This window comes from Helianthus annuus, chromosome 11 (genome assembly GCF_002127325.2).
Source record: "Helianthus annuus cultivar XRQ/B chromosome 11, HanXRQr2.0-SUNRISE, whole genome shotgun sequence".
Classification (NCBI taxonomy): Eukaryota; Viridiplantae; Streptophyta; class Magnoliopsida; order Asterales; family Asteraceae; genus Helianthus; species Helianthus annuus.
Genome location: NC_035443.2, coordinates 22195224 through 22208527, shown reverse-complemented (window position 1 = coordinate 22208527; position 13304 = coordinate 22195224). Strand labels below are relative to the sequence as shown.

General features: G+C 36.2%; 1 protein-coding gene, 1 long non-coding RNA gene and 1 pseudogene across 3 annotated transcripts; 2 read left to right on the top strand and 1 right to left on the bottom strand.

Moving 5' to 3' along the window:
* The first annotated feature begins 1066 nt into the window (after positions 1 to 1066).
* On the top strand, positions 1067 to 4619 carry LOC110929884. 2 transcript variants are annotated; one of them, XR_002587486.2, is made up of 8 exons: positions 1067 to 1383; positions 2150 to 2366; positions 2585 to 2743; positions 2833 to 2890; positions 3001 to 3213; positions 3915 to 4011; positions 4093 to 4181; positions 4433 to 4619. It is a non-coding gene; the product is annotated as an uncharacterized LOC110929884 (long non-coding RNA). The 2 variants fall into 2 exon arrangements; XR_002587485.2 differs by lacking the exon at positions 4433 to 4619 and having other exon boundaries at positions 1069 to 1383; positions 4093 to 4333.
* Positions 4620 to 5224: 605 nt separating this feature from the next.
* Positions 5225 to 5979, top strand: LOC110932171 (annotated as a pseudogene).
* A 2026-nt stretch (positions 5980 to 8005) lies between these two features.
* LOC110932170 lies at positions 8006 to 9714 on the bottom strand. The gene is made up of 3 exons (XM_022175527.1): positions 8760 to 9714; positions 8366 to 8678; positions 8006 to 8273 (listed from the first exon to the last, which is right to left on the bottom strand). Exons 1-3 carry the CDS (start codon positions 9712 to 9714, stop codon positions 8006 to 8008), a joined length of 1536 nt encoding a protein of 511 aa, XP_022031219.1.
* Between the last annotated feature and the right edge of the window lie 3590 nt (positions 9715 to 13304).

Genomic DNA, 13304 nt, shown 5'->3' with positions numbered 1-13304 from the left:
ATAAAATAACTTATGAGAGTTCCAAGCTCCATCTAAAGCTCAAGCTTGGTTTGTTGGTAATTTTTCAAGCTAGGCTCCGACTTGGCTCCTATTTGATTTATTAATTTATATTAATTATAATTATATATTTTTCAAACTTTTATATATAACATAATATATATATATATATATTACTAAATATAACATTTCACTTAGATCTTATCTTTAGTAGCGGACGAGAATTGATAATACTACCCTTCATCCCACTACAAACAAAAAGCCATTTAGTGTCACACACTTTTAATGACATTTAGCTTTTGTGCCACTAATTTAAACTTTTAATGGCACTTAGGTATGCCATACTTGCTTAAAACAAACCTTTGATGACATTTAGCTTTTTCTGTCACTAATTTAGGTTTTTAATGGCACTTTATGTATGCCACTGAAAATTTAGCACGTTTGTTCTACATTAGATCCTATAATTTTAGTGATGCATTTACATACTTCTTATTTAAGTTGTTCAAAAAGCTCATAGCTCGCAATTTACTCAAAGTTCGCTTGAAAACGCTCCACTCATAATTGGCTCGGTTTAAAACAAGCCGAGGTGGCTATACTCAGTTTGTAAACTAGGCGAGTCCAAGCTACCAAGGTAGATTTTGTTCAGGGCTCGCTCGATTTTCTTGTTTAAATTAAAGCCCATATATATTATAGCTTTGAATTTATATATATCATTTGTGTAAAAAATACAACAAATTTAAAACATATTTTCTTAGAAACTAAAGAGATAGCTTGACGAGTTACGGGCTGAGCCCGAGCTCAACATTTCAAGATAACCAAGTTGGCATAGCACGACTCAATATTTAAATTTGCCGAGTCTGAGCCTACCCTACCCTGACACGCCTCGGCTCGGCTTATTTACAACCCTATTTGTCATATTAAATTGTTTATTTTTTTTTAATTTAATAGTAAAATAGTAAAATCTAGATATATATATTTTATAATTTCTTAAAACTAAAAGTTATTGATTTTTACCTCCCAAAAAATTAGTTTCACCCAAAACTTTTCATTTCCCTCTTTCACCAAATTGAAACCTAAACATTTTTCATTTCCCTCCTTCACCAAATTCATTCTCCCGCTTCCCAACCCTAGTTATCTTCTTCACCTTATAACTCAAATTCAAACTAAAAATTTCATTTCCCCAAATTTCCCATCAGTCATAGAGAAACACGCAGAGAGACGACGACAACGATAGTGAGGGCAAATCTGGACATAAATACCACAAAACTGAAGATTGTCTATACCCAGTTCTTATCATTTGATTGAAAAGCCCTTGCTTGGACTCCTCAAAATCAATTGCCTCAAATTACTTTGCCCGTTGCTATTGGTATCAAGTTGAAGAAATTTGTAAGTATCGCAATAGTCAATCACGCCCACAACCTGTTTGATAAAATGCTTGTATGAGTTTTTGCTTTCCCTTAGAGGTTAATTTACATTACATTCTATAGCAATTGATAGGGAAATCAGAGATGGAACTAGAAAATGGTGCAATTGACTGATTGAGTTTGGTGGGGGTAGGGTGCAATGGACTGATACGAGCAATATCCGAGCACCCAAGTCACAACCACCGAAAAAATTAAGGGTTTTAGTCTTTTAGAATTCGAGGATTGCAATTTGCAAAATGAAGAACCCAATGTAGTAGCTGCTTTTCTGTCATACATAGATTCAGCAACACTAAGTATGTAATTGCCGAAGGGCATGTAGCCCATGGTATCAAGGTGTTAATCCTCTGGTGGTTCAGGGTTATAGTCTTGCAGTGAAGACGTGGTGTGAACATTGGTGCAGATTTAATAGTACATTTAGTGACTTGTAATTAAGATACTTGTATGTTAACGAGAATGAATACGTCGATACCATTTATCTTTAACAAAAGTGCTTTCCTAAATAAATAACTAATTCCATTGTTTCACTATATTTTTTTTTCTCAACACACAAATTAGAAAGAATTACCCACTCTTCCAACGTAAATTACTAGTGTTGGTCAGATTTTGAACCAAACTGAAGGGAGAATTGATTATTATTGAAAAAGCTTAGTATGGTTGTTTGATTTGTAGGTTCACAAATGTATATAGCTGTCTATTAACTAAGTTCTTGATTTCATTAATGGATGCAGGTGGTGGCAAGCATTTCTAGTGCTATTGGTTATATATTCAGCATGGTCATCCCCCTTTGAGCTAGCTTTCAAGAAGGTGGCTACAGGATCTCTCCTCTATGTCGATTTGGTTGTTGACTTCTGTTTTGCTACTGATATCATTGTAACTTTCTTCGTCGCGTATTTGGATAAATCAACATATCTGCTTGTTGATGAGCACAAAAAAGGTAGCCATAAGGTATCAATCGAAGCAAATCATTCTTGATTATTTATGAACCGACTGATATGGATTGTGTAGCCGAAAGAGGTACGGGCCAAATGGTTGAAAGTCACCCCAAGTCTAGTTTAAGGCATACGATTATCGTAACAATATTGTGTTTATAATCATAATTAAAGCAATAATCTTGTTTAAAAAAATAATAAAAATGGATGATTTCTACTTGGTGTGTGTTTCAGGTATGTCACATATGATGTTCCCTATGGATGTGGCATCAACACTGCCATTTCAAACGATATACCGAATTTTGACTGGAAAGCTGCACCGTGGGGATGTTTTTGTTTCCTTAACTTGTTAAGGCTTTGCCGGCTAAGGCGTGTTAGCGAGCTATTCTCAAGGTACAGACAACAAAAAAAACTTATTTTTGTCATAAATGTAGTATGTTTGGAACAAAAGTTCACCTAACAGGGATTTGTTTTCTAAACAGGCTAGAGAAAGATACACGCTTCAGCTACTTCATGACAAGAACCATCAAACTAATATGTGTTAGTACTACATTTACTTGACCTATAACTGAACCCATCCGTTTATATGTAAACGGGTTAAGATTACCATGTCTAGACTAACTTTATGATTTGGATTACCTTTACCACAGGTAACGCTTTTTGCAGTGCACACAGCTGGCTGCTTTTACTATTGGATAGCCACTCATCATCATATCTCACAAGATACATGGATTGGATCTATAATTGAAAACTTTGAGGATAGAAGCATTTGGCCTGGATACACGTATTTGATGTATTGGTCAATTGTGACACTTACAACAGTCGGCTATGGAGACTTGCATGCTGTGAAACTTCAATGACATGTGAGTTTTTTTTAATGCATAAAACTTCTTAAATCGTTCATTCACATTAAATATTGTTAAATTAATTCACTTCTTTAATGATTATAGGATGATGACATAGTGAATTCATTTCTTTAATTCATTTCTTTAGTTCATTTCAATGTTGATATTTTCGTTCTATTATGTTTTGGCATATATATACTTATGAATTGGTTAATTTGGGTTGTATTTGATCCCAAATGGGTCAAATCAAGATATCTAGCTGAAAGGGGACAAGTTCAAAGTTCTTCAAAGTATATATTTATGGCTTCTACCATTTATAATAATAGCACTATAAGTTGTTGTGACTGTAAATTTAATTTTTGTTATTATTTTTTTAGTTATTTATTTAATTCGAAACTGCATATGGTTCAGCGGGAGTTCTACCTGGGGGGGGGGTGGTGTTGTTTGTATAGATGAGTGTTGTTTGCATAGACGAGTTCGATAAAGTGAGACCAGAAGACATGTCTTTTTTTTTATAAAATTTTGATATATTAAAAAAAATATTGTAATTAGGGTTGCTATATACAAGTGTTTTCAATTCTAGAACCTAAGTCCTTGCAACTACAAACCCTCCATGAGGACGTTATGATGATGTTAAGGTGCATAAAAGTTTCACAAATATTGTTCTACTTTTCATGTAAATCATTTTCCAATCATTTAATAGCATCTTTGTATTGCAGACTCCACAAGATAACATTGATTTACATACTACATTGCTTTCAAGGTTTGACCTGAATCTTCATCGTGAAAGGGGTTAGGATGTTTAGCCAAGACAAGGTTAGTTTCTTGAAATTCAAATTTGGATTATTAGTTATAACCCGAAACAATTTATTACGCAACATTTTTTTTGTTATACAGATTGTAGCTACTCACATCATCAAGTCCATGCATCTACAAATGCAAAACAATGATCCCAGAGATCCAAAAGAAGATATTTGATTAAAAAAGTGTGCACTAATATCCCCTTTTGTAATTTCTTTTGTTTTATTTTTAAAGTAGATTGTTGTATGTGTGAAGGGTTGAACCATAATTTGACTATATTTTTTTGTAGACTCATCATCGTAGGGAGTTAATTTAGAATCATACAAGTATTTTCATATGGAATACTATGTTTATTTATTACTTTTAGAACTTTATTTAAATTATATTGATTTTAATATATATGCCAAGAAATGTCGACTTTTTGTATTGGATGTAGGAAATGAGGCGTTAGGCAACCGAAACTGGGGAATCAACTGGGGTACGAACAATTGTAAGACATTATAAGCTATAGTAAGGTTGTGCGAGTCCCTAGCCAAGATGAGACTATAAGCTATCAAATAGGTTTTTCTTATTCATCCATCTTGAAACTAATATTATAATTTATTAACTGATCTTTCCATTTTGTTAAATCTTTTGTGATTTAGGTCGTATGTTGCAAATGATAATGATTTTGAGTAAGCTTTTAGGCTTTTCAACAATTCAACCATGGGGGGCTAAACCATATATTAATCTTACTCTGGAGATTAGGCCAACGTTCGCCGGATGCGGTTCGTGACATTGATGGGAACTTGCACCGGTCTGTCACAAGATTGATACTACATCATTCTATCTTCAGAGGATGGGGTGGTGGCTTAACACTAGACCCCACATCAAACGAGCCGTGCCCACTCAATGTATTCCAAGAAAACTTTGAGCTCGGCCTCCCATTAACATTTTATTAAATGAGGTTTGTGGGCACACTAAGTCTTCCCTTTAAGTTTGATAGTTGTTAATTAGAAGACCAATTAAAATGTTTTTCTCCGATAACATACTAACTTGGAGGTCCATAAGTCTAATTTACTACTTTATCTTTTTATGTATTTTTGATGCCTGCTAAATTTATTTGGTCAAGTTAAGACTAGAAAGCTTTGTTGTGTTGAATAATAAATCAGGTTTGTAGGCATACAAACTCTTTTACTTTAAGCTCTGACAGGACAACTGAAGGATCCAAATGTTTCTCTCAAGTAACATGGATGTCCAAATTAAAATGCTATAAGAGTTGAGATCCATAATCCTAATTATGTTATTTATGTTAAAATAGGAAACTAGACTGATGTAAGGCAGCGAAGAAGGGTGGCGAGAGGCAGTTCAACGGTTTAATCGACGTTTACTAGAAGACATACGCATCAGACGGCATTGCTGGGTTATACCATGGGTTCCCTCTTTCAGCTGCCGGTATTTTTGTTTACCGTGGTCTGTATTTCAGAATGTTTGACTCTCTCAAACCAATTCTCCTCACCGGATCATTGCAGGTTAGTTTTGTTATATATGTGTGTGTGTGTGTACATACATAAGCTGATTTGGGAGCGGTTTGTTGTCAATTTTACTGCAGGATAATTTCTTTGCTGACTTTGCGCTCGGCTGGTTGATCACAAACAAAGCTGGTCTAGCCTCGTACCTGATTGACACAATGCGAAGAAGAATGATGATGACATCTGGGGAAGCCGTCAAGTACAAGAACACACTTGACGCGTTCAACCAAATCGTGAAAAAGGAGGGTGTCAAATCATTGTTCAAGGGTGGAGGTGCTAACATCCTCACTGTGGCTGGTGCAGGTGTGCTTGCCGGTTGACAATGGTCAAGATCCAACTCTTGATTCTCTTGTTAAGTTGACAAGCCTTTTAATTATTTATGATTTTACTGCCTTGTAGTTTACATTTGTTTCATGTATTAATCAAATTGGCACTTTGTTTCATGTATTAATTAATGGTGACGTTTGTGACATTATGTATGATTTTACTGCCTTTTAGTTTACATTTGTTTCAACATATATTAAGATCAATACCAACACATCTTCAACATTTACCTACATATAATATTACTTTTACCTACATATAAGATTACTTTTACCTACACATATATTCATGCCATGTCATCTGCCACGTCGGATGCCATGTCATCCGCCACGCCGGATGCCATGTCATGTGCCACGTCAGATGCCACGTCACCTGCCATTTCAAATGCCCTCTAAACAAATTGTTATACTTTTAACCACACATATAAATGCCTTTTAGCCACACATATATGTGTAGGTATAGCTTGCTATATACCTACACATAACTTATGTGTGGGTAATGGCCTATATCCACAGTCACGAGTCTACACATCATTACACTTAATTTATGTGTAGGTAAAGACAACTACCAACACACTATATGCATTTTCCCACACATACTTTGTGTTGGTAAAGCACCAAATTTCTTGTAGTGTATTCCTATGATATTCAGTGACAAAGAGTGAGGCTAAGCATAATATGTGGTAAATGATTGTTGGTCCCTCGGATGGGATCTTCCTGTTCGTAAACGTAGTTGAATCGTAAAGTGATCAATGCGCGGAATTCATGTAATCACATAGCAGATATACAGAGACAACATTCTACTTTGAATCACCGTCTGATATTCTATTGAATGATGTGAAAATGTATAGGAGCCAAAAAGAACTCAGACATCCAAAAGGTAGGTCACAAGTGAAAGTGTCAAAAGGTTCTAAATAAACTAACCTACCGGCTATTTATAGGCAAGGACAGAATAAGAGAGTGCTGGCCGATCGGCTGGGCTAGCCGATCGGTTGAACATCCTAACCAATCGAGTAGCCTGCTCGATCGGCCGGGCTGTCCGATCGGCTGGGCTAGCCGATCGGCTGGCATCAACAGCACTTAACAAAAACTTCACCGATTCTGTCCTGCTTTACATACATACAAACAAAACATACACACAACTATACAAAATACGACTACATGTTGACGGAAGCTATAGACGTTATTGCACTAACAGACTCCCCCTCGGATGTAGCTGTAGTTCCTTCCAACATAGTCTTTATTTCCTCCTGTTGCGTCTCCTTTCTTTAGCTTTTTGTCTTCTCTGTTCAGCTCGCTCCTCTAACATTTTCCTTCTTTTATGCCTTCCCTCATTTATCCACCACTTTCGGTATTCTGGGTCGCCATCACGCTTTCGATCCCACTTTGGAATTTTGTTCTCTTCAGATTCAATAGGCGTTTGATCTGTAGGCGGCACATACCCAAGTTTTCTTCTTCCCCGCTCTGCAGCCTTTTTAGCTATCTCTTTTTGTCTTTGACTTCGCTTGTATACCTTCAGAAATTCATCAACTTCAAGATCTCTCCATTTTGTCTTCCAATTTTTCCCTGAATTAATTCTTTTGCGAAGCAAACATCTATCACTCCTTGATACTGCATGGCTATCTCTTTGTCTTTCTTATCATAGATTATCTTGTTGACAAACAGACAATCTATATCTTTCTTCGAACAGTTAACCAACCACATAGGATCCAAAATACTTATTCTTCGTCCTTCTCCAGTGGTCTTGTCAAACAAAGAAATAACTGCTTCAGCTGTAGAGGGATTATATAGCCAAGCTTGAAAAAGATCATTGAAATCTTGTTCAATGGCTCTGAGTGGCATATTCTTCAAACATCTTGGAGGCTTTACATCCAACGTAATGTCTTTTTCTCCACTCTCCAAGTAAGTAACAATCTGCTTCGGATATTGTGGTTTCCAATCTGGATAATTATTCTTTGCTTGCCATTTGATGTAATTCCACAAATCCTGATCACATTCACGAACTTCTGGACCGTAGTAGTATTGCTTGATATTCTTTGTAACCACGAATTCATCTACGTCCCACCAAGGTAAAGTAGCTATATCAGCTAAGAATTCAAAGTACTGTACACCCTGCTCCATTCTGATTGCATAAACTTTCAAGTCTTCCAGATATCCCCAAGATAGAATATCTCCCTAAGAAAGATCTTTGTTATGAGTAAAGTATTGAAGAGCCCTGAGAGTCTTTCTTTCTTTTGGCATATTCTTGAACCATCGTTTTCTTTCTTCAGCTGTTATCTCTCTAGGAACTGGTTCAGGAATATCTGCTGTAACAACCCTTTCTTCAATCTTTCTTCTCAACTCATCTTCATTCTTTTCTTGAAACAACTCTGTGAAAGTAGGGAATGCAACATCTTCACCTTCATAATGAAAATCCACCCTATATTCTTCTGAATCAGATGCGCTTTCAACAATCACTTCATCATAATGACAGCTTCATGAGGGTATCTAGGCTCGAAATCTTTTGCAGGTGAGTGAGGAATTTCGTCTTCAAACTTAAATTTTCCATCTTCCAAACCCAATTCCTCTAACATTTCAGCCCGTGTTCTTTTAACCTCTACCTCTCCTTGTTGTTTACCAGATAAGTAAATGACAGTAGGGTTAGAAAGAAGTACCTGATCAACAGGTTGTTTTCCAGACGATGATGCTTCATGATCAACTTCATCCTCCTGCTCATTTATTTCATTATTCATCAGCTCATCCACTCTTTCTTGAACATTTGGTTCACTGATTAATAATCCCAAAGCACCTTGATCATTGTCGTCATCGCCTTTGTCATCTTTATCAGACTTATCATCAGTTTTATCATCTTTATCATCAGAATCATCTTTATCTTCTTCTTCATCATCTCCAAACAACTCTTTATCAGAATCTTCATCCACAATCTCACCACGAGCTATTCTTCCCTTTCTTTTTCGATCAAGAAACTTTAACAACTTTGCCACTTCTTTCGAATTGTATGGCACAGGGTAAGCATTGCCAACTAACACAAATTTGTCAGTTGTATACTCCAGCAATAGTACTTCCCTTGCTCTTCTTCTCCTTTGAATAATCTCAACTCTTCGAAGAACATTTTCAACAATAATAGGCTCAGAAGGCTCACCAATAATCAAGTATTCTGGTTCATGAGGCTCTTCAGCTTCAGCTTCAACCATCTCTTGATCATCTTCAACAATTTCTTGTTCTTGAACCTCAACCTCTTCAATCATTTCAATATCAGGTTGCGAAGAAGAACCTCCAACCTCTGGTTGACTTGAAGATGCATCAACTATCTCAACCTCTTCAACTATTCCTTTGTTCATTAGGTTTGCTTCTTCAGCCATTTGACGTTCACGTTCCAATCTTCTTTCATTAGCTCTCATCACATCAATTTCATCAAATGCAGCATGAATGTTTATCTTTAAATGACTTTCAACCACAGCAACCAGCATCTGAAGTTGTTGATCTTTCATTACTTTATCAGCTTTCATAGCCTCCATCTCTAATTTCATTGCCTTCATTTCATTAGACGAAGCTTCACTCATCTCATTAAGAAGCTGATTTAACGTTTGATTCACATTCTCCAGATCCTTTGTCTTGGCATTCAAAGAAGATATCTCTTGTGTTAACGACTCAAACACTTTAGAATTACCCTCGGCCTCATCCTTCATTTGATTCATTCTTTTCTCCTTTTCAACCAATGCTGCAACTATTTTATCGTGAGCTTCCATCAATTCATCAATTTGACTTCTCAGCATATTACGTTCTTCCTCAGCTATTGCTTTCTCTTTTTCCAATTCTTTAACTTTCTTAGTTAGATCTTTAACCGCCTGATCATTGAACATATCACTTTCACCTTCAGGCATATCTTCAGAGAAAATACCAGTAGCCGAGCGAATATTATCAAAATCAAAGTTAAAGTCTTCTACTTTCTGTCGTGATGACTGAGGAATCTCTTGTTGAACAGGTTTTGGACTAGCAGCTCTGAATCAAGTGATCTCTACATAATCATCATCATCTGTCTTCTTTTCCGTTTCCACAACTGGAACTTCTTTTGTTTTCACCTTCGGTTCTTTTGGAACATCAACACTTGGTGATTTTTCTTTTTGAACATGTTGAGCTGCCTTTCCTTCTTTATCTTTCTGTGACTCAGCTCCTGATTTCTTTGATCTGACATTTCTGGGAATTACACCCACTGGAGCTGCCTTTCATTTCTTTCTCTGTCTCTTTGACTTTTCAGGATCGTAAGGAGAATCTTCTTCATCTAAACCCTTTTGTTTCTTTGACGGTCTTTTCTTCAACTGAACTTTTCCTTTACCAACAGTTTCAGGAATTAATTCAGATTCAGATTGAGTGGCTTCAGAATCTCCATCACTTGAACTCCTTAAAGCTTCTGTATCTGGTTGAACCCTTGTAACCTTTTCAGCATGAGCACTTGTTCCTTGAGCTTGTTATGCTGCAACTTCTTCATTCTTTTTCAAATAGCTTTCCAAAGATTGCTTTAACAAATCAGCACCTTGTTCAATCACCACAGATGGCTCTAGAACTGTCTCATCAATTAATTTCTGCTGTGGCTCTCCAGAAGACCCTACAAGACAAACATAGACAATAAAATTAGTAACCTTTAAATCAATGTGATCTAACTGTCTTAATGCTCCCCCTTTCACTATACCCTTTTCTCCTTTTTTAGGAATAACAACCGCAGGGGATGACTTAGGAGTCCTTTTCCTTTTTCCATCTCTAACATGCCACCACCTAGTCTTTTTCTCAATCATCTCACTCATCTTTGAGTCTTCATTGTCTGAATTGCTGTCGTCATGCCTCCATTTATCGTTTTCAGGAGCAACATATGCTTTATCTTTTATTCTGCAAATCATCTGCTTAGATTTCTCATCCTTATCCTTTGTAACTCTTCCTATTGTTGTCTTATTCACAACACTCATCTCCATCACATCCTCACAATCCTTTGGAAGATCTTTGATTTTGTCATTTAGTAACATCATGATGAATCTAGGATACATGATGTACTTATCTGTTCCAGCTTCACAATTCTCCTTCATGTATTCAAAAATCACTTGTGAAATGTTGTATCTTCTGTTTAGCACCAAGCTTGTTATCATATTCATGATGTAGTCAGCAACCTCATCATATGCTCCATTTCTATGTCCCATTGAGTGTATCATGCAATGTATTAAGTACCTATATGCTTTGGAGAAGCATCTTTTGTACATCTTTCCATTAATGGACCCTGTGAATCCCATTCAACACCACAAACCTTTTACAAGACGTTCAGACATGATTGTTGGATCATTGTCAGAATCTTGTAAGTCTAGAACTCTCCTCACATCTCCTACATCAAACTTAAACTCCACATCTATATCCTTTCCAACTTGATCCTTCTTTCTCAAAACTGCATGTATCATCTTGTCTGAATCTTCATATCTAGCAGTGTTCCAGAATGCTCTAACATGTGATTCATAAATCACAGTTTTATCAGACATAGCTTTAGCGATTCTGCTTTCTCTCAAAAACGTTGCCATCTTTTCTACCACAGTACCAGTGGTTGATTCAGAATCAATTTCACAAGGGATGTTATGACTCTTGTCTTTCTCTTTTCCTCGTCCCTTTGCCATTTGAGATGATGAGTAATCCAACAAATCAAATATATTGATGCAAAGAGAGATGAAGATCAAAAGAAAACAGTGAAATCAATGAATCGGCTGAGAGACCTTTTGGTTCGATCGAAGTGCGAAAAAGAATAAATGAAGCATGAACTCCTATTTATAGTGTGTCAATGAACCGGCTAGGCAGTTCGATCAACTGGTCCAGCCGAACGGCTGGCCTGTTCGACTCAAGGCACTTTGACTTTCAAACCAATTTGACTTTTTGACCTTTTTCACATTATCAGTGTTCGAGAAGTCCACTTAAGTATCTAGGTCCAAGTTAATGACCCTAGGTACTTAATTTGTCGACCAAGTTCAACTTAAAGACCTTGGTTGACCCGAAGCAAAATCAAACTGTTCTTTTAAACATTTTTCTGAAAATTTTACAAGTTTCAATTTAATGAACTTGCATTTTGACTTTTTGTTTTCTCTGTTTGTATCAAGATTAGCTCCCAACTTGTTTTTCAGCTCAGAACAATTTCCTGCAACTTGCATCAGACTGTGAATCTGAAGATCAATCTTCCGCTTTGGTTTGTCAAAAATAAAGCAGAAGTGTAAAATCTTTTTGAGTTTTCAATGCAGATCCTAAACTATAAAAGTATAACTAAAACTGAAAGACAGAATGTAAAGAAATCTATTTACAAACATATTTTTGCTGAGCGTGTCAGGGAATCATATCAGCTTTTTAGACATGTTACAAGTACCGTTAAGCTTTATTTCATGTTCAGGATTAAACAATTCACCTCGATTGTCGATATACTGATCCTTTTTAAGTTTTCTCACAGATTTCAATTTATTCAGGATACAATTTAGATGTCTTATTAACTTGACTCATTTATGTGTCCCACCTTTTGAATATACTCCCGTATCAAGTTCCCAATATTCAGTCTTACAGGTGAGTATACCACAGATGATATCTGTAAGGGGTTAAATGCGAGGGCCGTGAGAGCTCAGGTCGATACTTCCGTATACGCAGAGAGATGACGGCTTCGACTTTTCGGTGTGTCCCCTTTAGAGGATCTTTTAATTTCAACAGCAGTGACTATCAATTTTATTGTTTCATCAGCTTGCTGAGGGTGATGCTGTGTTTCAAGCATTTTGCGTAAAGTATTATTCGGGGACTAGGTCAGAACTTCCATTCAGCAGAAGTCCCGGAATAATACCCCAGATATCACTGAGTATAAAGACCTAGTATCTCAGAATAAGGGACCTATCAAACGAGATTTCAGGGGTTACCTATATATCCAAATAGTGTTCCCCACAAATTAAGTCTCGTTTTGTATTTTTAAGTTTATATCCCGAACAAATCTATTAACTGTGCAAAAACCTATCGACACATCATCAGTGAGACTGTTTAAACCTTTTAAAACTTTACAAGTCTTTAGCATACCGTAACAGTCTAGCTGATGTACTATCATTTTCCCTTTTTACACAAGCTCTTTTTCATTTTTTATTGTTTTTGGATTTTGAAATTTTATCATGTTTTTGGCTTTTTGATTTTTTAATGTTTTTGAATTTTCTAAAATATATACAAATATACCTATCTTCCCCTAAAGACCAAAACAGGTAAAAAATCGACAAACCATTGCAGATAGATTATCAGCATCATCTACAGTGGTATCCTCATCAACGCCAACGATTCCATCCTTCACCGACAAGAGCATCATACCATTTAGTTTTAAAAGATATTTAAAACGTGTTCTATCAAATGCCTTGGTATGTAAATCAGCTTTTTGCTCGTCAGTGTGGATTTTCTCAATTCGTATCAACTTTTTCTCGAAACAATCACGAAT